At 42.8% G+C, this 22,084-nt stretch overlaps 1 protein-coding gene across 1 annotated transcript in view; it reads right to left on the reverse strand.

Annotated features, from left to right (window-relative positions):
- Positions 1 to 10,816: 10,816 nt before the first annotated feature.
- SUPT6H (SPT6 homolog, histone chaperone and transcription elongation factor) overlaps positions 10,817 to 22,084 on the reverse strand; it is a 77,573-nt gene continuing 66,305 nt past the window's right edge. Inside the window, exons 21-37 of the mRNA XM_056559093.1 lie at positions 21,050 to 21,185; positions 20,723 to 20,860; positions 20,476 to 20,643; positions 20,258 to 20,385; positions 19,955 to 20,162; positions 19,633 to 19,780; positions 18,648 to 18,790; positions 18,427 to 18,567; positions 18,143 to 18,338; positions 16,846 to 17,084; positions 16,276 to 16,389; positions 15,792 to 15,916; positions 15,580 to 15,692; positions 15,339 to 15,416; positions 14,865 to 15,037; positions 14,360 to 14,559; positions 10,817 to 11,873 (exon numbers count right to left, since the gene is read on the reverse strand). Of these exons, the coding sequence (XP_056415068.1) occupies positions 11,687 to 11,873; positions 14,360 to 14,559; positions 14,865 to 15,037; positions 15,339 to 15,416; positions 15,580 to 15,692; positions 15,792 to 15,916; positions 16,276 to 16,389; positions 16,846 to 17,084; positions 18,143 to 18,338; positions 18,427 to 18,567; positions 18,648 to 18,790; positions 19,633 to 19,780; positions 19,955 to 20,162; positions 20,258 to 20,385; positions 20,476 to 20,643; positions 20,723 to 20,860; positions 21,050 to 21,185 (2,635 nt within the window). The 3' untranslated portion in view covers positions 10,817 to 11,686. The remainder of the gene's footprint in view (positions 11,874 to 14,359; positions 14,560 to 14,864; positions 15,038 to 15,338; positions 15,417 to 15,579; positions 15,693 to 15,791; positions 15,917 to 16,275; positions 16,390 to 16,845; positions 17,085 to 18,142; positions 18,339 to 18,426; positions 18,568 to 18,647; positions 18,791 to 19,632; positions 19,781 to 19,954; positions 20,163 to 20,257; positions 20,386 to 20,475; positions 20,644 to 20,722; positions 20,861 to 21,049; positions 21,186 to 22,084) is intronic.

Genomic DNA, 22,084 nt, shown 5'->3' on the forward strand with positions numbered 1-22,084 from the left:
ACCAGAATAAAGGTCTCAGCAATAAAACTGTTTTAAACACTTTTCTGTTGGGTCATATAGTGCGTGGCCTAAATGCACTAAAAAATTTGCCACACGATTCTGGTTCAGAGTAAACCAACAAATAGTTAGTGTAAACTTAGACTAGACAGTCTTCTGATACACTAGGTTTATCAGCCTGATATCCTTCAATAAATGTGAAAGAACATTTGTCCGTCTAAAGTTGCCCATACACTGTACACAAAAGCCAATCCGGATGAGTGCGGCCAGGCATGTTGCATTTCAACTACCCAACCCTATTGTTCTAAATAGTGTTGAGCGGCATAGGCCACATTCGAATTCGCGATATTTCGCGAATATATGGACGAATATTCATCATATATTCGCTAAATTCACATATTCGTAATATTCGCGTTTTATTTGCACATATGCGAATATTCGTGTATGCGAAAATTTGCATATGCGAAAATTTGCATATAAAAAATTAGCATTAGCATAATTACGAATATATAGTGCTATATTCGTGAATATTCGCGAATATGCGATATTCGTGAATAAAATTTGCATTGCGAATATTCGCGAGCAACACTAGTTCTAAACATAAAAATGTGGTCAACGGCTATTGAATGTTTATGACCACCTTAACCCCTTAAGGACGCAGGACGTAAATGTACGTCCTGGTGAGGTGGTACTTAACGCACCAGGACGTACATTTACGTCCTAAGCATAACCACGGGCATCGGAGCGATGCCCGTGTCATGCGCGGCTGATCCTGGCTGCTGTCACGATGCCGGCTGGCAGGTAGTGGATCCTCTGTGCCAGAGAGGGATTGGCGTGGACCGTGCTAGTGGACCGGTTCTAAGTCACTACTGGTTTTCACCAGAGCCCGCCGCAAAGCGGGATGGTCTTGCTGCGGCGGTAGTGACCAGGTCGTATCCACTAGCAACGGCTCAACCTCTCTGACTGCTGAAGATAGGCGTGGTACAAGGGAGTAGACAGAAGCAAGGTCGGACGTAGCAGAAGGTCGGGGCAGGCAGCAAGGATCGTAGTCAGGGGCAACGGCAGGAGGTCTGGAACACGGGCTAGGAACAAACAAGGGAACGCTTTCACTAGGCACAAGTGCAACAAGATCCGGCGAGGGAGTGCAAGGGAAGTGAGGTATAAGTAGGGAGTGCACAGGTGGAAACTAATCAAGGTAATTGGGAAGATTGGGCCAGGCACCATCATTGGTGCACTGGCCCTTTAAATCGCAGAGACCCGGCGCGCGCGCGCCCTAGGGAGCGGGGCCGCGCGCGCCGGGACAGGACCGACGGAGAGCGAGTCAGGTACGGGAGCCGGGGTGCGCATCGCGAGCGGGCGCCACCCGCATCGCGAATCGCATCCCGGCTGGAGGCGGGACCGCAGCGCACCCGGTCAGTGGATCTGACCGGGGCGCTGCAACAACGAGGATGAGGCGAGCGCTCCGGGGAGGAACGGGGACCCGGAGCGCTCGGCGTAACAGCTGCTAATCGCAGCCAGGGACCCGCCGGCAATGGCCGACGCCCGCAATCTCGCGGGCGTCCGCCATTAACCCCTCAGGTGCCGGGATCAATACAGATCCCGGCATCTGCGGCGGTTCGCGATTTAAATGAACGATCGGATCGCCCGCAGCACTGCTGCGGGGATCCGATCATTCATAACGCCGCACGGAGGTCCCCTCACCTTCCTCCGTGCGGCTCCCGGCATCTCCTGCTCTGGTCTGTGATCGAGCAGACCAGAGCAGGAGATGACCGATAATACTGATCTGTTCTATGTCCTATACATAGAACAGATCAGTATTAGCAATCATGGTATTGCTATGAATAGTCCCCTATGGGGACTATTCAAGTGTAAAAAAAAATGTAAAAAAATGTAAAAGTAAAAGTAAAAAAAAAAAGTGAAAAATCCCCTCCCCCAATAAAAAAGTAAAACGTCCGTTTTTTCCTATTTTACCCCCAAAAAGCGTAAAAAACATTTTTTATAGACATATTTGGTATCGCCGCGTGCGTAAATGTCCGAACTATTAAAATAAAATGTTAATGATCCCGTACGGTGAACGGCGTGAACGAAAAAAAATAAAAAAAAGTCCAAAATTCCTACTTTTTTAATACATTTTATATAAAAAAAAATTATTAAAAATGTATTAAAAGTTTTTTATATGCAAATGTGGTATCAAAAAAAAGTACAGATCATGGCGCAAAAAATGAGCCCCCATACCGCCACTTATACGGAAAAATAAAAAAGTTAGAGGTCATCAAAATAAAGGGATTATAAACGTACTAATTTGGTTAAAAAGTTTGTGATTTTTTTTAAGCGCAACAATAATATAAAAGTATATAATAATGGGTATCATTTTAATCGTATTGACCCTCAGAATAAAGAACACACGTCATTGTTACCATAAATTGTACGGCGTGAAAACAAAACCTTCCAAAATTAGCAAAATTGCGTTTTTCGTTTTAATTTCCCCACAAAAATAGTGTTTTTTGGTTGCGCCATACATTTTATGATATAATGAGTTATGTCATTACAAAGGACAACTGGTCGCGCAAAAAACAAGCCCTCATACTAGTCTGTGGATGAAAATATAAGAGAGTTATGATTTTTAGAAGGCGAGGAGGAAAAAATGAAAACGTAAAAATTAAATTGTCTGAGTCCTTAAGGCCAAAATGGGCTGAGTCCTTAAGGGGTTAAAGGGGTACTCCAGTGAAAACCTTTTTTCTTTTAAATCAACTGCTGCCAGAAAGTTAAACATATTTGTAAATTACTTCTATTAAAATGTTTTCATCCTTCCAGTACTTATTAGCTGCTGAATGCTACAGAGGAAACTCCTTTCTTTTTGGAACACTGATGACATCACGAGCACAGTGCTCTCTGCTGACATCTCTGTCCATTTTAGCAACCGTGCATAGCAGATGTATCCTAAGGGCAGCATGGTGGCTCAGTGGTCAGCACTGCTGCCTTGCAGTCCTGGGGCCTTGGGTTCAAATCCCACTAAGGACAACAATAAATAAAGAGTTAATATTATTATTGTTATCATCATAATGACGTCAGCTGTGCTCGTGGTGTCATCAGAGAGAATTCCAAAAAGAAAAGAATTTCCTCTGTAGTATTCAGCAGCTAATAAGTACAGGAAGGATTAAGATTTTTTAATAGAAGTAATTTACAAATCTATTTAACTTTCTGGCACCAATTGATTTAAAAGAAAAAAGGTTTTAAAGGGGTACTCAGATGACAGGTGAAAAAAAAACAAATGCAGTAGCATATAACATTGCTTTTTGTCTGCCCCAGTTAATCAAGTTACACTATTAACCAGTTCCAGGACGACCATTGTATGTTGAAACCATTGTATGTTGAGACCATAACTCTATGGAAACCTGGTAATTGGTTCTGAAACTACCAAAATGTCATCAAAAATAGGAAAATGTGAGGATTAAAGAAAAATAAGTAGATAAGTAATAGAAATAAAGCAAGTTCTTACATATAAAAGTAAGAAAGAGCTTCTGGGAGCTTTATATCACTGTCTATGTCAGTGTTTCCCAACCCGGGTGCCTCCAGCTGTTGCAAAACTACAACTCCCAGCATGCCCGGACAGCCAACGGCTGTCCGGGCATGCTGGGAGTTGTAGCTTTGCAACAGCTGGAGGCACCCGGGTTGGGAAACAATAGTTTATGTAGGGGACAGGAGCTTCTTCAGGGTCCTATACAGTACACACAATGTCCTAAATGGAGCCGCCCTTACTTGGTGTCCAAAGGAGCAGCTAACCCTGGCACAGGTAAGGAGTAGTACAGAACTTGTAGTACCTCCCTGTACTGTAGGGGGCGCTACCAGACAGCCAGTCAGTGCATACACTTAAGTAATATAGGTGATTTACCAGTAAAATGCACATTCTGATTGGTCAGTACCTCCAGTTGTGACATGATTCACAGATCTGGACTGTCTGTAGCATTGCATGTTGAGTCAGGTTTCAAGTTACAATGGTCCAGAAAAAAACATTATATGTTGAAACTATGGTATGTTGAGGACATTGTAAGTTGAGGGATCATTGTATTTGCTTGGGGGGGGGGGGTGGAGTTAGTTCTCTTCTCCCTGGTTCAGCAGTTGTTCAGTTCTATAATTCCCAGAATGCAATGCTTTAACTCAGCTCTTCATCAACTTCAACACAGCACTCTCACCCTGCCTACTTCTTTAAGAAAGTAATCTTGCCAGTTTCCCTACCCAGAGTTGCTGGGATTAATAAAAAAAAATAAAAAAGCATTTGTAGGTTTAAGAATAAAATCTGACTAGGCCTTTTATTAAACCCCTAACATCTCAGGAGGAGGCGGAGGGCATGTAAAAAGAAAGAGTAAGCACTGTCGGTGTTAAGGCATAAGACAATATTGAATAAAAATGGGGGGCTGTCCACAGGTTCTTCTTACACCTTTCACCATTTTTGTAGACAGTCTTTGGACCCAATCTATGTTATCAATTTCTCAATATCTTTTTGCAGGTGAGGTTTTCAGCACTAGTGGGACTTCATCCATCTTCCTTCTGTTTATCCCTCTAGCAATACATCTAAGGCTACATTCACACTTCCATTGCACGCCGTCAAGAACGGCCGCCAAACTCTTTCTTATTTTTTATTTGATGGCCATCATTTTGACAGGGTGCAATGGGCAACAACAGGTCCAGATGGACCCCATTTTAGTCAATTGGGTCCGTCAGGCACCACTGTTTTTCAGCGGGAGATAAAGACGGCACAAGCAGTATTTTTTCTCCCTCTATTCTCCCCGGCGGCCCTGACGGCCGTCACACTACTGTGTGACATGGGTAGTGTGGAAGGGGCCTAAGTATTCCAGCCTGGACACACTCTTGACACATCTTGAGGCTCTCAGAAATCACTGCCCCCAAATCCTTCTCTTCTGAAGTCTTCACTAACACTGGACTGCCGATGCAAACTTAGATTCCTTTAAGGATTAGAAGATGCCTTCACCCCAAAGTGAATTAATTTACATTTGGAAACATTGAACTGCGGTTTCCATTGTTTTGACCACTTATCTATTAGAGCATGCTTTGTTTTCTATTTTTAACACACCCCATAACTCCTGTTTGAAAAATTGAGCTTCAAATTTACACAGATTGTATTTTCTATACACTTTCAGATCTTCTCAAAATACATATGACAGAGAAGACTTAAGGGGGTACTACGTCCCTAGACATCTTATCCCCTATCCAAAGGATAGGGGATAAGATTATTGATCGCAGGGGGTCCGGCCGCTGGGACCCTCCACGATCTAAGGGCCATCACCCAGGCTCAATAGGGAGACATGACGACTGTGTTCACTAGTGGTCATCTGGCACAGAGCAGAGAGTTTTCTTCATGCCCCGGATGACAGGGGTGGAATCCGAATGGGTGATAGCAATGTCTGCTTGCTCTCATCGGCGACTAATTCTGATGCCTGATGAATCAACCATTGTGCCAAGAAATGCGTTGCATTTCAGTCATTAAACCAATTTCCTCAATTACCTGTCTGTGTAGTCCGCTCAGCACCACTGGAGTCCTGGCGCCTGCTAGAAGATATACTTTGTTACAGTTCCAGGCAGGAAAGCTGCAGAAGGACCTGATTATACTATTATACACCTTCAGCCAGTGTTGTCTATGGTTTACACAACCCCTTGGGTAAGCACAACAAGCTTATTGGCGTTTGCTCACATTTACCTTATAACACTATGGAGCGCTTTTCTTTCTCCTTCTCTTATTCGGCGCTGGGCACACTAGGAATCCTCCCTTGGAAGCCTATCCCCCCCCCCTTTCCCCGCTCCCATATCAGCGACATATTTGTAATTAAGTCCAATTGGAGAGTTAGCGAAGACCACCTCCGGCTTATGCAGGTGACCCACCAAAGCTGAAGAAGTTGATTCAGCAAAATGTATATGGTCAGAGCAAAATTACAAGTTTATTCGCACCACGTAATAAACAAGTGCAATGTTCTCATGCTTGTAATTAATATAGTTGCTATTATTTCAAATCTATATGCTTTTCTTTACTCCATATCCCCTCCCCAAGCCCCCTGATCCTCTCACCACCTATGTGCACAGTGTGACCAGCAGAATAGTAAGTGCAGCTCTTGATTATAATACCAGATGTAAGGGGGCATGCACACACCACAATTTGTGAATCAGAAGAGGAAATTTCAAAACTGGGTCCTGCTGTATTACTGGCAGATCTGTGCCATACCCCATTCATTCATTTAAAGGGATACTCCACCCCTAGACATCTTATCCCAGGGGTCCCGACGCTGGGGACCCCCGCATTCTACCATACGGCACCCACCTGTAACGGCTTCCGGAACTGCTGGAGGCCCTCAGGCTAATACCATCCCAAGCACGAGAACGGAAGATGGTGACGTCACACACACCCCCTCAATGCAAGTCTATGGTAGGGGGCGTGACAGATGGCCACCATTAGTTTTTTATTTTTATTTTATTTAAACGTACACCCAGGAGAACCACTGCTCTAGAGAAATATAGATGCAGAGGAGTGCCTGTGAAAGGAACCTCTACCTGGAAGAGATTACACTTCTCAATCTATTAACCAAAAAGTCTTTGAGTTCCATACTCCAGATTACAGAAGCTGCTTTGAGAATAGGCATTGGCCTGCCATGGTTTAATCCACAAGGCACATCTGGCTTCTGTGGATAAAGCCATACACCTGAATGAGAGCTTGATATGGAAAACAGCAGAGTGCTTTAAAGGGGATTTCAGTACATATCTGTCAGACAGTAATGGACATGCTTAGAAAGGATCTGTGCTTGTCTTGGGGCTAAATGGCTAAGTTGTTAGATCATAACTAGAGATGAGCGAACTTACAGTAAATTAAAACACAAATGAGTTGCATTTCATTCAAAAGACCAGTGTTTTCTAACCAGGGTGCCTACAGCTGTTGAAAATTGATCTCTCTCCCACCCAGTGGTCGCTCCACCCAGCATGACAGGCTCCCTTTGCACACCTGACTAGTGATGTCATGTTTCTGCCACACTACAAGCTGGGAAAACCTGAGACCAGAGTAATTGTGTATGCTGTTAAAAGAAATTGAGGCGAAAATCACAGAAGAATTGCGAGACCATGTCACACACAGGTACAGCACTATATTATGAACTACACTAAACTTTACAGCCCCTGTAGCATAGTCAAAATAAAAAAATCCTGGAATAACCCTTCAACTATTTCCACATTTCAAGCACTGGTGGTCAAGCACTTTCATGAGCTATCAGCCAAATGTTGGTTTGGTCAACAGCTCTCTCAATCAATATGGTGCATACACACACAAACTTTGGCAGTAAATGGTGTCTGAGAACAAAAGGGTCTGGCAATTGAAATCTAAAATGCCCAAAGCCCTCATCAGTCGGGGGAGGGTCAGGAGGCTGCCATACACTTTAGTCAAAAGTTGGCCAAATCCACTGACTTTCTAGAGTGTATGGGGACCTTTAGCCCATTTGCTAATGCAGTGAACAGCCTTTATAAAGTACCTGTCACCAAAAACTTTTCTAAACTAAGGCTGGGTTCACATCACGTTTTTGCAATACACTTGCCGTATCAGGTTTTTGATAAAACGGATTCCTCAAAACGTGTGTACAAATTTTTATCCGTATACGGTTTGAAAAATGATGTCCGGTTGCATCCGTTTTTTAAGAAAAAAACGTATACGTTTTTAACTTTTCACTCCATTATGAAGTGAAAAGCGGAGACAACCGTATACATTATGGTGCATACGGTTTTGAATGGGAAGTCTATGGGCACGGTTTTCTGTACGGTTGCATTAGTTGTTTTTTTATGAACCCGTATACAGAAACCGTATAGCAAAACCGTGGTGGGAACTAGGGATCGACCGATTATTGGTTTGGCCGATATTCACGATTTTGGACGTTATCGGCAATTACCTTGCCGATAATCCGATAATGTCCCTCCACACCACTGCACCGGCCGCTGCCCCATTGCCTCACCCATCCCCGGTTTTATAATTACCTGTTCCCGGGTTTCACGCTATTTCTGGCTCCTGCGCGTCCTGTGTTACGCTGTGCGCTGCGCAATGATGAGTGACGTCCTCAACGCGAAGTCACCGTCATTGCGCACAGTGACTGCTCAGGAGGATGCCGCAGGAGACAGAAGTAGAGCGGTCCCCGGGAACAGGTAATTATAAAACCGGGAATGGGGGATGCAAAGGGGCAGCGGCAGCGGTCTCTGGCCGGTGCGTGGGGGGGGCGGGGGTGTGAAGGAGTCGGTGCGCCGGGTGGGATAAATAGCCGTTCACTTATACCGGAATATCAGTATAAGTTATCGGCCCTAACCTCCACAGAATATCGGTATCGGCCCTAAAAAAAAATGATATCGGTCGATCCCTAGTGTGAACCCACCCTAACTCAGGCTGCCACCTAACTACTCCTCCCACCCTTAACGAGTACCTGTCACCAAACTAAACTTTTACTACACTGCACAAGAAAATAAAGGGAACACTAAGATAACACATCCTAGATCTGGATGAATGAACTAATCGTATGAAATACTTTCGTCTTTACATAGTTGAATGTGACAACAAAATCACATAGAAGTTATCAATGGAAATCAAATTTATCAACCCATGGAGGTCTGGATATGGAGTCACACTCAAAATCAAAGTGGAAAACCACACTACAGGCTGATCCAACTTTGATGTAATGTCCTTAAAACAAGTCAAATGATGCTCATTAACGTGTGTGGCCTCCACATGCGTTGTATAACCTCCCTACAACACCTGGGCATGCTCCCGATGAGGTGGCGGTCAACTCCCGGACAGTCTGTGGTGCAACATGGCATTGGTGGATGGAGTGAGACATGATGTCCCAGATGTGCTCAATTGGATTCAGGTCTGGGGAACGGGCAGCCAGTCCATAGCTTCAATGCCTTCCTCTTGCAGGAACTGCTGACACACTCCAGCCACATGAGGTCTAGAATTGTCTTGCATTAGGCAGAACCCAGGGCCAACCGCACCAGCATATGGTCTCACAAGGGGTCTGAGGATCTAATCTCAGTACCTAATGGCTGTCAGGCTAACCTCTGGCAAGCACATGGAGGGCTGTGCGGCCCCCCAAAGAAATGCCACCCCACACCATTACTGACCCACCGCCAAACCGGTCATGCTGGAGGATGTCGCAGGCAGCAGAACGTTCTCCACAGCGTCTCCAGACTGCCACATGTGCTCAGTGTGAACCTTTCATCTGTGAAGAGCACGGGGCGCCAGTGGCAAATTTACCAATCTTCGTGTTCTCTGGCAAATGCCAAATGTCCTGCACGGTGTTGGGCTGTAAGCATAAACCCCACCTGTGGACGTCGGGCCCTCATACCACCCCCCTCATGGAGTCTGTTTCTGACCATTTGAGTGGACACATGCACATTTGTGGCCTGCTGGAGGTAATTTTGCAGGGCTCTGGCAGTGCTCCTCCTGATTCTCCTTGCACAAACGCTCTGGTAGCGCCTCCATGCCCTGGACACTACGTTGACAGACACAGCAAACCTTCCTGCCACAGCTCGCATTGATGTGCCATCCTGGATGAGCTGCACTACTTGTGTGGGTTGTAGACTCTCTCATGCTACCAATAGAGTGAAAGCACTGACAGCATTAAAAAGTGACCAAAACATCAGCAAGGAAGCATAGGAACTGAGAAGTGGTCTGGTCTGAGAGGTGGTCACCACCTGCAGAACCACTCCTTTATTGGGGGTGACTTGCTAATTGCCTATAATTTCCCCCCTGTTGTCTGTTCCATTTGCACAACAGCATGTGAAATTCTCAATGTTGCTTCCTGAGCTGACAGTGATTTCACAGAAGTATGATTGACTTGGAGTTACATTGTGTTGTTTAAGTGTTCCCTTTATTTTTTTGAGCAGTGTATATTGTTCCTTGTGTTGCTACAAGGCACTTTGCTACAAGGCACTTTGCTACAAGGCACTTTGCTACAAGGCACTTTGCTACAAGGCACTTTGCTACAAGGCACTTTGCTACAAGGCACTTTGCTACAAGGCACTTTGCTACAAGGCACTTTGCTACAAGGCACTTTGCTACAAGACACTTTGCTACAAGACACTTTGCTACAAGACACTTTGCTACAAGACACTTTGCTACAAGACACTTTGCTATTTACTTGCTGTTAAAATTCTCAACCTATTATATGTTTTTAATGTGATTGAAAAAACAGCTACTAGGTGGCTCTGTTCCCTGACCAAGTCAAACAATTAGTTAGGTCTCCTTTCGGCCTGGCGGGAGACCAAACTCAGGAAGTGCATGTGGGGCATGGCAAAGCACAGCTCTCGCAGGCGTCAGTGACGTTGCGCCTTCTGTGGAACACCCACTTTCTCCTGCCAGGAGCTCACACAATGTGAGCAAGAGAAAGATATGATACAGAGCTTTTTATAGGGAATATTTTTTAAGGGCAGGAGGGGTATTCAGAGTAGTCAGGAAATATAATCTGAGTTAGTTTAGAAAATATGGTTTGATTACAGGTACACTTTAACGATAACGTTACGAACACTAGACTTACAGGACAAGCCAGCAGAAGCGGGGATGAAAAGCAGAAGGTGTTAGCATTATGTAAAGAGAACCTGTGAATTTTTTCCTTTATTGTGGTAAAGTGTTTCTTCAGACTCCAACAAAAACATGCATTGTCAGCATGATTATTTTAGTTGGGAAAGGGAACCAAGTCAAAATATATGCCTGACCCCTCTTTCCCTGTCCTATACTGTTGGTAGATTGTGGTGTTTTGTCAGATGGAAAAACAAAGTCAATAAAACAAATGAGTAAGTAATTTTTTGTTCCAGACCATTTATTCTCCTGCTGAAAAAACAAAAAATGAAAAATAAAAAAAATCTATGGGTGCCAACAGAGCTCCAAGACACCTTCACACTGCAATGTCAAAGATTTTTAAAAAAATGCTATGATGCATCACGTACATATGCAAAGAGTGTGAAGCGCACAGCCGCAAACTTACTATTAGCAGTTCACTGCAGCGGGAACCAGAGCAAGGAGGAAAAATAATAAATACATTTACCCAAATGTCTCCAACCAAAGAATAAGTGTGTTACTCTATGAAGCCTGTTATTTTTTTTGCTAGAGAAAAGCATCCCTTTGGCAGAGGAGCCCAGAATAACTACCTCTGGCAGAATGTTTTTTTTATACAGACATCTCCCATCAGCCCTTTTTCCAAGTGTCTATACAGTAGACTGTATGGTTCAGCACATACAGGAGAGGAGTGAGATCTTTGCTTCAGATCTCTTTTTATATTGCATTCTTTGGCAGAATATGCAATTTTAAATAAAAGTGAAGCCCATTCTATGTTTAAAACATAGGTCATAAAAACAGGTAACATACCGATTTTTTTTTTTACCCTAAAGAGGCAAACATTATTACCTCTTTTCTTAGAAGTGAACACTAACGTGAAACAATAGGATATCAAGGTTTGGTGCTGGAGGGATGATTCCACCAGAACCAATCATGTAAACACAGGCTTCACATGAGAGGGTCCAATCTTTTCATGTACAGCTATGCGCATCTTGGCCCAGAAATTATAAACCCGCTTGGTTCAGAGCAACTCATACACTTGTTAAGATAGGGAGCATGACTGTTCCACGTGGCCATTTAAAGTTCATTTTCACGCATATGTTTTCACCGGTCCATTTCATCTAGCAGTGGTGTGGCGTCCCCTGCAATTGACATGGGTGTACTTTCAATCATGGGACTTGGTGAAGGACGAGGAGTTAAGCGCTGCTTTTGTTTCCGCCTCTCTGCCTCTTTTTCATGCAGCCACTTCTCTGCCATTTTTCCCCAGTCGATAGGCGTTGAACTGCTTGGTCTGGTAGTGAAAAAGGAAGAAAAGAAATTACTATATGTAAAACCCAGTAAAATTTTTTTTTATAAAATAAAATAAATCGTTGCCAGCTAAAACAAGATATACCGTATATACTAGAGTATAAGCGATTTTTCGTGCTGAAAACGCCCCCCTCGGCTTATACTCGAGTGAACTCTCCGCCTGTCAATCTCTTCAATCAATGGTCTTCAACCAGCGGACCTCCAGATGTTGCAAAACTACAACTACCAGCCATCGGCTGTCCGGGCTTGCTGGGAGTTGTAGTTTTGAAACATCTGGAGGTCCGCAGGTTAAAGACCACTGCCGGGCCTTCGTCATCGTCCAGACCCCCCCTTTAGTTTTCTACTCACGTCCCCTCGGTGGGAAGGAAGGGTGAGCTGGTCCGGGCCATCTATGCTGCAGGGACCGTCCGGTGGGGAGGGTTAGTCAGTCCGGGCTGTCCATCTTCACTGGGAGGCCCTCTACTCCGCTCCGATCCGGGCCCCGGACTAGTGACGCTGCCTTGACGACGACCCAAAGGGACCTCCCGCATGAACGTCCCTGTGCGTCATCATCAAGGCAACGTCACTAGTCTGGGGCCGGAGCAGAGAAGAGTGCCTCTCGGTGAAAATGGATGATGACGAAGGCCTGGCAGTGGTCTTCCAACCTGCGGACCCCCAGATGTTTCAAAACTACAACTCCCAGCATGCCGATGGCTGTCAGGGCATGCTGGGAGTTGTAGTTTTGCAACATCTGGAGGTCCGCAGGTTGAAGACCACTGATTGAAGGGATTGACAGGCGGTGATGATGAAGGGGGGGGGATCTGGATGATGACAGGGTGATTATGACGGGGGTCTGGATGATGACAGGGGTCTGGATGATGACAGGGGTGTTAATGACTGGGATCTGGATGATGACAGAGTGATGATGACAGGGTGATGATGACAGCGGTCTGGATGATGACAGGGGTATTAATGACTGGGATCTGGATGATGACAGAGTGATGATGACAGGGTGATGATGACAGCGGTCTGGATGATGACAGGGGTATTAATGACTGGGATCTGGATGATGACAGAGTGATGATGACAGGGTGATGATGACAGCGGTCTGGATGATGACAGGGGTATTAATGACTGGGATCTGGATGATGACAGAGTGATGATGACAGGGTGATGATGACAGCGGTCTGGATGATGACAGGGGTATTAATGACTGGGATCTGGATGATGACAGAGTGATGATGACGGGGGTCTGGAAGATGACAGGGTGATGATGACGGGGGTGTTAATGACGGGGATCTGGATGATGACGGGGGGGATGATGTATTTCCCACCCTAGGCTTATAGTCAATAACTTTTCCTGGGTTTTTGGGGTGAAATTAGGGGCCTCGGCTTATACTCTAGTATATACGGTAATGTCAGCTTCGGTAAGGTTACATATAGTCACAGAAATAGCTCATGAAAGCTTGTAAAACGACATAGCATATTAAAGCACATAACCATAAAGCACACAATGACTGATGTTCATCACTTATTCCCTTGCACTGCAGTGGTATTTAAACTTCCAGAAACTGGTCAGCCTATAAAAATACAGCTAGCATATAAGATTAAAGGGGTACTCTGGTGGAAAACATTATTATTTATTTTATTTTATTTTTTTAAATCAACTGGTTCCAGAAAGTTAAACAGGTTTGTAAATTATTTCTATAAAAAAAAAAAAATCTTAATCCTTCCAGTACTTATCAGCTGCTGAAGTTGAGTTGAAGTTGTACCCCTTTAAGGCTTAATGCGACCTAGGCTGGGACCCAGGTCATACGGGCTAAGAATGCCATGTTGCACTGCCTGAATCATGCTTCGCAGCTGATAAAAGCGAGTGCGGTCTCACTAAATCCCAAAAGTTCATGTGACTCGATCCACCAGAAATTTAGGAAATATTGCAGAGCCGACTTGTGGATCACAATGCCTCCCCCCATTCACTTTTATTAGTTGTGACAGGCACACAACTCTACAGATCTTTGGTGACGTGACCCCAGCCTAAATAGGTCAAAACCAGCCACACGCTTTAGATAAAACAGTGCAGATTCTGGTGACTAATGTTTACGGCCAAATCTTATTCTAACATGCCTGAAACTTTGGTTTCTCAAGAGAACAATCACATCTATCAAAGATGTGTGGCAAATGCTTATCACCCTTCTCCCTGATGCAGTGTTTCCCAGCCAGGGTGCCTCCAGCTGTTGCATAACTACAACTCCCAGCATGCCCGGACAGCCAAAGGCTGTCCGGGCATGCTGGGAGTTGTAGTTTTGCAACAGCTGGGGGAACCCTGGTTGGGAAACAATGTCCTGATGAATAACACGGATGTAGTGCCAATTCAAGCATGCATGTTTATAGGGGAGAGGGGTTAAAAGCTGTAGGCCAAATAATTCATCTGGTTACAATTATTTTGAAGACACATATGGCCTGCATTAGGAATAATAATGTTGTACTCACTTGGACTGTTGTTGCCTGTGCCGGGAACTTGAACTGCTTTGTGAATGGGAGGATTGGGGAGTAGGTGCTGGGGTAGGTGTGGCACTTGGTGGCAGTTGATGGTACTGTGGTGTAGCAATAGGTTGACTAGGAGTGGCGTAAGAATAGCTTGGTGTCATCAGAGGAGTAGCCACAGGTTGCTGAGCAGGCGTTGTGAACACCTTAAAGAACAAGTAGAATAATTAGCACAGGAACAAATGTCATGTCTAAGACAATGTTCTCCCAAAACCAACATCAAATCTAGGCTTAAAAAAAAATAAAAATAATTAAAAAATTGTTAAAAATATTACTACTAGAGTCTCAAGTACTTTGCAAAAACACATATCCAAACAGCACTCTCCAAAGAAGTTCTAAAAAGGAGCACAAATAAGCAACGCCGACTACGACCAACAGTGGTAACCAGTCTACATTTTTCTTGCTATAAAAAAAAAAAAAAAAAAAATTGCTTGTTTGAGAAGACACTTACATGATATGCGCTGCTCCCACCACCACTGCCTCCACCATAACCGTACTGGCTGGATGCCCATTGGGCAGGTGTGGCATTAGGGTTTTGTCCATGTTGTCCAGTGACTGCAGCAATTGCATTAAACATCTGTGAAGTCATGTTTTGTGGCAAGGCATTGACAGCACGAGTAAGATCTGCAAGAAAAAAAAAAATTTGATAAAAAAAAATTTATATATATATATTTTTTTTTTTAATTATTATTATATAAATATATATTATAATATAAATATAAAATATATCTATAAAGTAATATCTATAAAATAATTATATAAAATCATATATATATTTGGGTGTCATTAAATAAAGAACAACATTGTTGTTGGGGAGGTGTTTGTATATTTTGTATTGTAAAAGTCAAAAGCTTAATAAAAAAGATCTGATTTAAAAAAAGAAAAAAACATTTCGCTCAACATTTCACCAGATAGGAGAACTTGCCTGCAAGATTAATATTGGCAGGGGTGGCACTCATGGAGGCCGGTGTCCTTGTTCTGCTGCTGCTGCTTGGAGTAATACCTGATAAACAAAGTCAAATATAGTCACTCCATGTCCCATGATGCTGCTGACTAAATGCGAAATATGCCAGAGCATGCACACGCCAATTCATAATAGGTAAATAGGTAAATTTGAAACAAGACAAGATGAACCTGATTCACAATATATGGTGCGAAGTACTTACCTGGAACAGGATCCTGGTAATGGTCTTTAAACCACCTAAAGAGTCCGTTAACTGTAGGGAATATTTGCCCCCGATATCTGAAGCCTTCAGGTGTCACCGTGACATATTCCACTCTGAGGGAGAAAACAATCAAAGTGAGATGGCTGCTTTTCTGGAAAAAATGAATGGTTTTTCTCTACAGGCTAAAATTTCACAGCCAACTAGGCTCTTACCTTGGTTTTGCTCGTGGTTGATACCCCAATAAAAATTTCCCAGGAAGCTCTTTACAGGCAGATATAAAATACGGGATGAATGTAGGTTTTTCCTTCTTTGTTTTTATTAGGAGCTCTTCTAGTTTCTGTTCACATAGAAAACAAAATTAAATATAATCTAAATACCAACACAAAACATGAAGCTTGTGACGTCATAGCCCCACCCCCTCATGACATCACATCCCACCCCCTCAATGCAAGTCTATGGGAGGGGGCGTGACGGATGTCACGCCCCCTCCCATAGACTTGCATTGAGGGGGTGGGGCATGATGTCATGAGGGGCGGGGCTATGACGTCACAAGCTCCCGGCACCAGCGTTCGGAACAGTTTGTAAGGGTATGTTCACACTTGATGGATATATTGAAAATTTGTTATGGGATTTTCCCAAATAAACGCAATAGGAAAATAAAGGAAGTCCAGCATGTCCAACAACGATGACACTTACCTTCTTGTCGCCATTGTTACAGTCCTGGTAGTACTTGTGGTTGATTAGATCTCTTGCAAAAGAAGCCATGGGCTGGACAAACCGAGCAATGATTTCATCCAGGTCCTCAAATTCCTACACAAAATTGTATGAACAAAGTAACAATCTAGTTTCAATATGAAGTCATATTTCTACAAAAATAACATTTAGAAGTATAATCAATTCCAGTCTAATATTAGGAAAATTTCACAGTCCACATGGTAAGCTAAAAATGTTTGCTTGTCCCAGTTCTGTGCCTTCTACATATTCGGGAAACAGTGGCCATGTACTGTTTCCATAACCTCCATGTACAAAGCCCATTCTCCATTTAATTCCCATGGGTCAGGAAACACTCCGGTCCACTGACAGGGTATGGTCCAAGTGGTGGGAGGCTCAGCCATCGCATGTTACACCAAGTAATATGCCATCATTTTTTGAGGTAAACTCTGTGAGGTAAATGTTCCTCAGCATCATTTACACTTTATACACATTAACAGTCATGGCAGTCCCATACCATTGCATTCTAGGACTAATAGGACTACTTTAGCATACCTCAGTATTTATCCACAGTGTGGAGCCCAAGCTGAAGGCATTTTCTTTTCCTTCCTCTCGTACATCCACATGTTGGTAGATTCCCTCGCTGACCTTCCAGGTGACTGTTAGATGATTTTCTCCTTTACTGCTTGGACGGATGATAACATCGCCCTGATCCATTGTCTCCATCATTTTCTCTGCTTGCTTAAAGTTTATATTGTGGAAAGAGGGGTGTGCGATGACTCGCTTGATGTATGCTGCAAGAGGAAATCATTAATATTATCGTAAGTCATGTTATGAATTTTTCACATTAAAAGCAACTAGGACAAATCAAGCAGCCACCAATACATTCAAAGATTACTAGAACACATAGGATACTTATCAATATAAAATGACACATGCTATATTTGATTTACTTCACTTGCTTTAGACAACGGTTATAATTCTTAGTAAAGATCGACCGATTATCTGTTTGGCCGTTATCGGCCGATATTCACGATTTTCGACGTTATCGGTATCAGCAATTACCTTGCCGATAGGTGGTGGTTGGACTGGAGGACCCCAGGACAGGCAGGGAGAGAGAAGCGGGTGGTGGCGGCAGTCTCTGGCCTAACAAAAGCCGCTGCAGTTTATTGATTTAAAGCACCCGCTTTAGATCATTGATCTGCAGCGGGGCCGGGGGGAGGGATGCGGTGCTGAAATAGCCGATACCGATAACTTATACCAATATTCCGGTATAAGTTATCGGCCATCGGCCTTAAAGTCCACAGATTATCGGTATAGGCCCTAAAAAAAATAGATATCGGTCGATCCCTACTTTTTAGCAGTAGAAACAAAAGATGGCACAGCTCCTAGGCCTGTACATATATACTTACAGCACTTTTATATTAAATGGGTACTCCTGGGTAAGGAATTACATGCATGCTCTCTATAAAGCTAACAAATGATATTTAGACAATTAACTAGGTTGATGTCAGGGAAAACAATGGGCTATGGGTTTAGTTCCCCGGAGTACCCCTTTAAGTGCATTGCTGCAGCACTATAAATAGCAACTTTCATCAAGAGGTTAAGGCGCCATGTGACGCGCCACATAAAAATGACTTACTCTTCAAACACTGTAAACCAGGGGTCTCCAAAGTGTGGCCCTCCAGATGTTGCAAGACTACAACTTCCAGCATGCCCGGACAGCCAACGGCTGTCCGGGCATGCTGGGAGTTGTAGTTTTGCAACATCTGGAGGACCACACTTTGGACACTGCTGCTGTAAACTGACCAACTTCATATAAGTCTATACAAATTGATCAATAGTGACTTACTTGTCCGCTGCTGTTTCTTCTTCAGGTCTTCCTCTTGTTTTAGATGTGCAGACTCTGTATCAAAGTCATAATAAGTGTCCTTAGGTAACTTCCACTCATTGTTTTTATCCATCAGATCAGATGTACGGCACGTCATGTCCACACTGAATTTTTCAATGTTGATTTTCATTATTCGGCAGTGAACAGTCATGCCCACCTATAATGGAGAAAGGATTAGCCTATTAGTCATGCTACCTATACAGCTGGTGTGAACTGCTAGATGTCAAATGTCATGCAGAGCATACCTTTACTCGTTCTTCAGGCCTCTTCACTACTTTATCACTGATGAATTTGGTTGGAATGAAGCCAGTTACACCATTATCCAGCCTGGTTCTAACACCAATTGCTTGACCAGGACAAGAGCCACTGTCAAAATGATTCCATACCTGTAGCATAGATTAAATCAATTAGTTCTCGCATAAATTTAGTAGCCGTGATATTAGGGTCATTCATATATTTTATCTACCTCACTGAGTTCTGGAAAGTTATCTTGCTGACAGAATGGACACTGCCAAAGTCCTGTCTCATCATTTCTGATCGCCTGGTCATAACTTTCTCCTTGTGGTCGCCTGTGTGCAATCCCTGTTACGTTACAGGTGATAAGTTTACCTGAAAAGAGAATGATTGTAATTTAATGAGTAACTAATATCTATGCAGCACAATAAAGAAGATCACATCAAACCACAGGCCAGTCAGTCTTTCCATTCAAACCAGGGGGGACCTAGGACCTTCTGTTCTTAATCAGTGGGGATCCCAGTGATCAGACCCCCAGTGATCAGTACATACCCTATCCTGCAGATAAGAGGGATCTGTGTCTAGTGGAAAACCACTTTTATTTGAGAAGTGTAGGTCTGGAGATACCGAGCAAAGCTGAAACCATAGTGGACAATAATAGGGCACCATGGTCATGAGAAACTTAGTGTGATGCAGTTGACAAATTTAGCATTTTCTATACGGACTACTGTCAAAAATATAAATGTGCTGCACTCTTAGCCTCGCAGAGGGTACAGGAAATACTCCAGCTGACACATGTGAGGAGCTCCAGACCTGCGTCTGCCTCCTACGGACACTAAGCTGAAACGGATTAGCTCAGAGTCAGTGGGTGGGGTATATCCTGCCAGGAAGGGCCGACTTCTTTTTTTGTTAATGCCTAGTGTCAGCAAGATATACCCAAGGTTCCTGTGTCCCCCAATGGAGCCGAACGAGAAATTCACCAATATTAGCACAGGATAATATAAGTACCAGATGCACGCTGGTTTGAGCTAGCTCAAAACAATTATCCTGGTAGAAAAAGCGATGAAATTCTTTTGTAAATAAAGTTGAACACTGCATGACTTGGAAGCTATAGACCATATACTCAACACTTTTGTGCATCAGAAAATGCTTGTGCGCATCAGAAAATGGGAAAGTGTTACTACAAGTGGTTTTGCTAGTTGAATTAGTGCACTCACCTATGTAGAAAGTCTCTGGTGTTTCCCTGGTGAGCATGTTGAATACTTCTTCAGGATTGGGGGATCGGTATGGAGTCCTAAGGTCTTTGTATCTACAGCTGAGCTCCGCACGAATATCATACAATGTAATATGCTTGTCACCATAACCCTGTAAGGAAGTATTTAACATTTTATTATAAAGCAATTAGAGAGAGAGAGAGAGATAATAAAGCAAAAGCAGCAACCACCAGTTGGTCACCTCACCAAATAAGTTGCAAAAGAAAAAAAAAAATATATGCACCAGACTAAATCTAAAGAATTATTAATTTTGCATAAAACAAACCTGTCTCTCAAGTTCCTCTGCAAATGCATCCAGATCAAGATCTTTTAATCTTTCAGGATTTTCGAGAATTTCTTCTAGTGCTCCAGCTGGGTTGGCATCTTCAGCAGATTCATCATACTCTAAGGCATCTACAGCCATCTTACGAGCCCACTCATAAGTTTCTGGATGTACTCGTGAACCATCTAGGACTTCAATATAGGAATCCGTACTAAATGTGTAAAGATAGTAGGATGTAAGAACTACATAGTTGTAAACACAGATCTGTCCCAAGCTTTTCCATTTCAACTTCAAACTAAAACAAACCTGTCACCAAGAGAGTTTGTGTCAATCTTAATAAAGCCAGCACAGTTGATAAAGACCTTAGGTCCCATATGACACATTGTGACCAGCTGGGTACGATTTTCCAAACGTGTATTATTCTGCTTTAAGATCTGTAAAGAACCACAACATTAAGACTAGTCTAGCCGAGTAAATGCAATAAATATAGAGAATACCAGTGTATCAGAAGATTTGCTACTTGCCTTCAGCAGATGCAAGCCTTTACGGGATCCAAGTCCACAGACATACTGAATGAGCGACTGTGTGTACGGATGAGCTATGGCCCTGTTGACATCCACTCCCACTTCATTTACTCGGTTAATAAATTCACAATACAGGGCATTTAGCAATTCCTCTTTTACTACTTGATCCTAGCAAAATAGAAATAAATTAGAAAACAAGATGGGCTTATAAAGAGAACACCGTGCAAAAGCATTAACAAGCACTTACTTGTAATGGATGCAATTTCAGACACAAGATATCATCATCCGTGCTGCAGACCTGAGAAAATTCTATCAAGGGATCTTGGATGCGTCGTGCAATGGAAACTGCCTGGCGTAAAATTGGAGGGTAATCTCGGAAGTCATTCTGTGAAAGAAAGAAATATATCATCTACACAATCTATTGGCTAAATTGTAAAGTGCGAAATAAAGTTAAAAAAAAAAACACATCACACAGTAATAGATCTAGATAATTCTCAACAAAGTAAAGCAATTTATATATTTTTCTACTTTTATTAAACCACAATATGTATAAAGTAAAGTTTTCATATCTTACTTCAGATTTTTTGCTGTTCATATACAAAACTGCTAACTCATTGTCCACCATTTCTACCCCAATAGAAGACATCTGCTGGCCTTGCTCAAGCTCTTGAACTATGCGTTTAACATCTTCGACCATCATTTGTGCATCCCTACAATAAAGAAAATATTACATGTAATAAAACAAACTATTCAACTAGAACTAGACAATTCAAGGCTCAGTGAAGCAGATTGGTAACCGACAATGCAGGCATTTTTTTCTTTATGTGTGACTCCAAAAGGTCATAAAATGATTAGGCTATATTTACACAGTGGAATTCTGCAGAAATATTCCGCTCCTAAAGTCCCCTGCAGCAGAGTCTCATTGATTTCAATGCACTGTGCACATGGTGGAATTTCCGTAGCAGAGGTTTCTGTGTCGGAAATCCCCATTCGGGTGTCCGCAGAAATAATGGTAGTCTATTCTTTCTGCCGATTCAGCTCGGAAATGCATTGCAGTGTAAGAGATGGTGCATTTTTTCGAGTGTACCTAGCACTCGCCGGAACCATAATATGTGAGTAATGTCTGCATGGAAATAACCGTGTGAACATAATCTTACCCTGTTATAATCTGACTGTTGGGACAGTCACTTCATAAAGAATGGGGTTGTGTTTGCTTCTTCTCACCCCACTGAGGTGTATGGGCATTACCAAAAGTGACAAGTACATTATTTTTTTTTATGTACCTTTTTTTTTTTTTTTTTTTAAACTGACATTTACCAAGTAGATAAAGAGTTCTATTGTCTTTTCGAGCCATTCACAAAACAATTCCTTTTTGTTGTTATTGCAATTTTAAAAGAGCATGCTGTTAAATTGAACAAGACAATACATTTTAATAAAAAAAAAAAAGCATGTTCCAATTAAAAAGTAGCATGATATACAAAAGAGTAATTGTTTATCAATTGATAAGAATACACACAAATTTATATAGTGCCTTTACAACATCAAGTTCCAGCTTGGAGAAAAAATATTTTTTTTACACTTACTGTAAAATCTCTCTTTCTCAGAGGAT

This window comes from Hyla sarda, chromosome 2, assembly GCF_029499605.1.
Source record: "Hyla sarda isolate aHylSar1 chromosome 2, aHylSar1.hap1, whole genome shotgun sequence".
In the NCBI taxonomy this organism is placed as follows: domain Eukaryota; kingdom Metazoa; phylum Chordata; class Amphibia; order Anura; family Hylidae; genus Hyla; species Hyla sarda.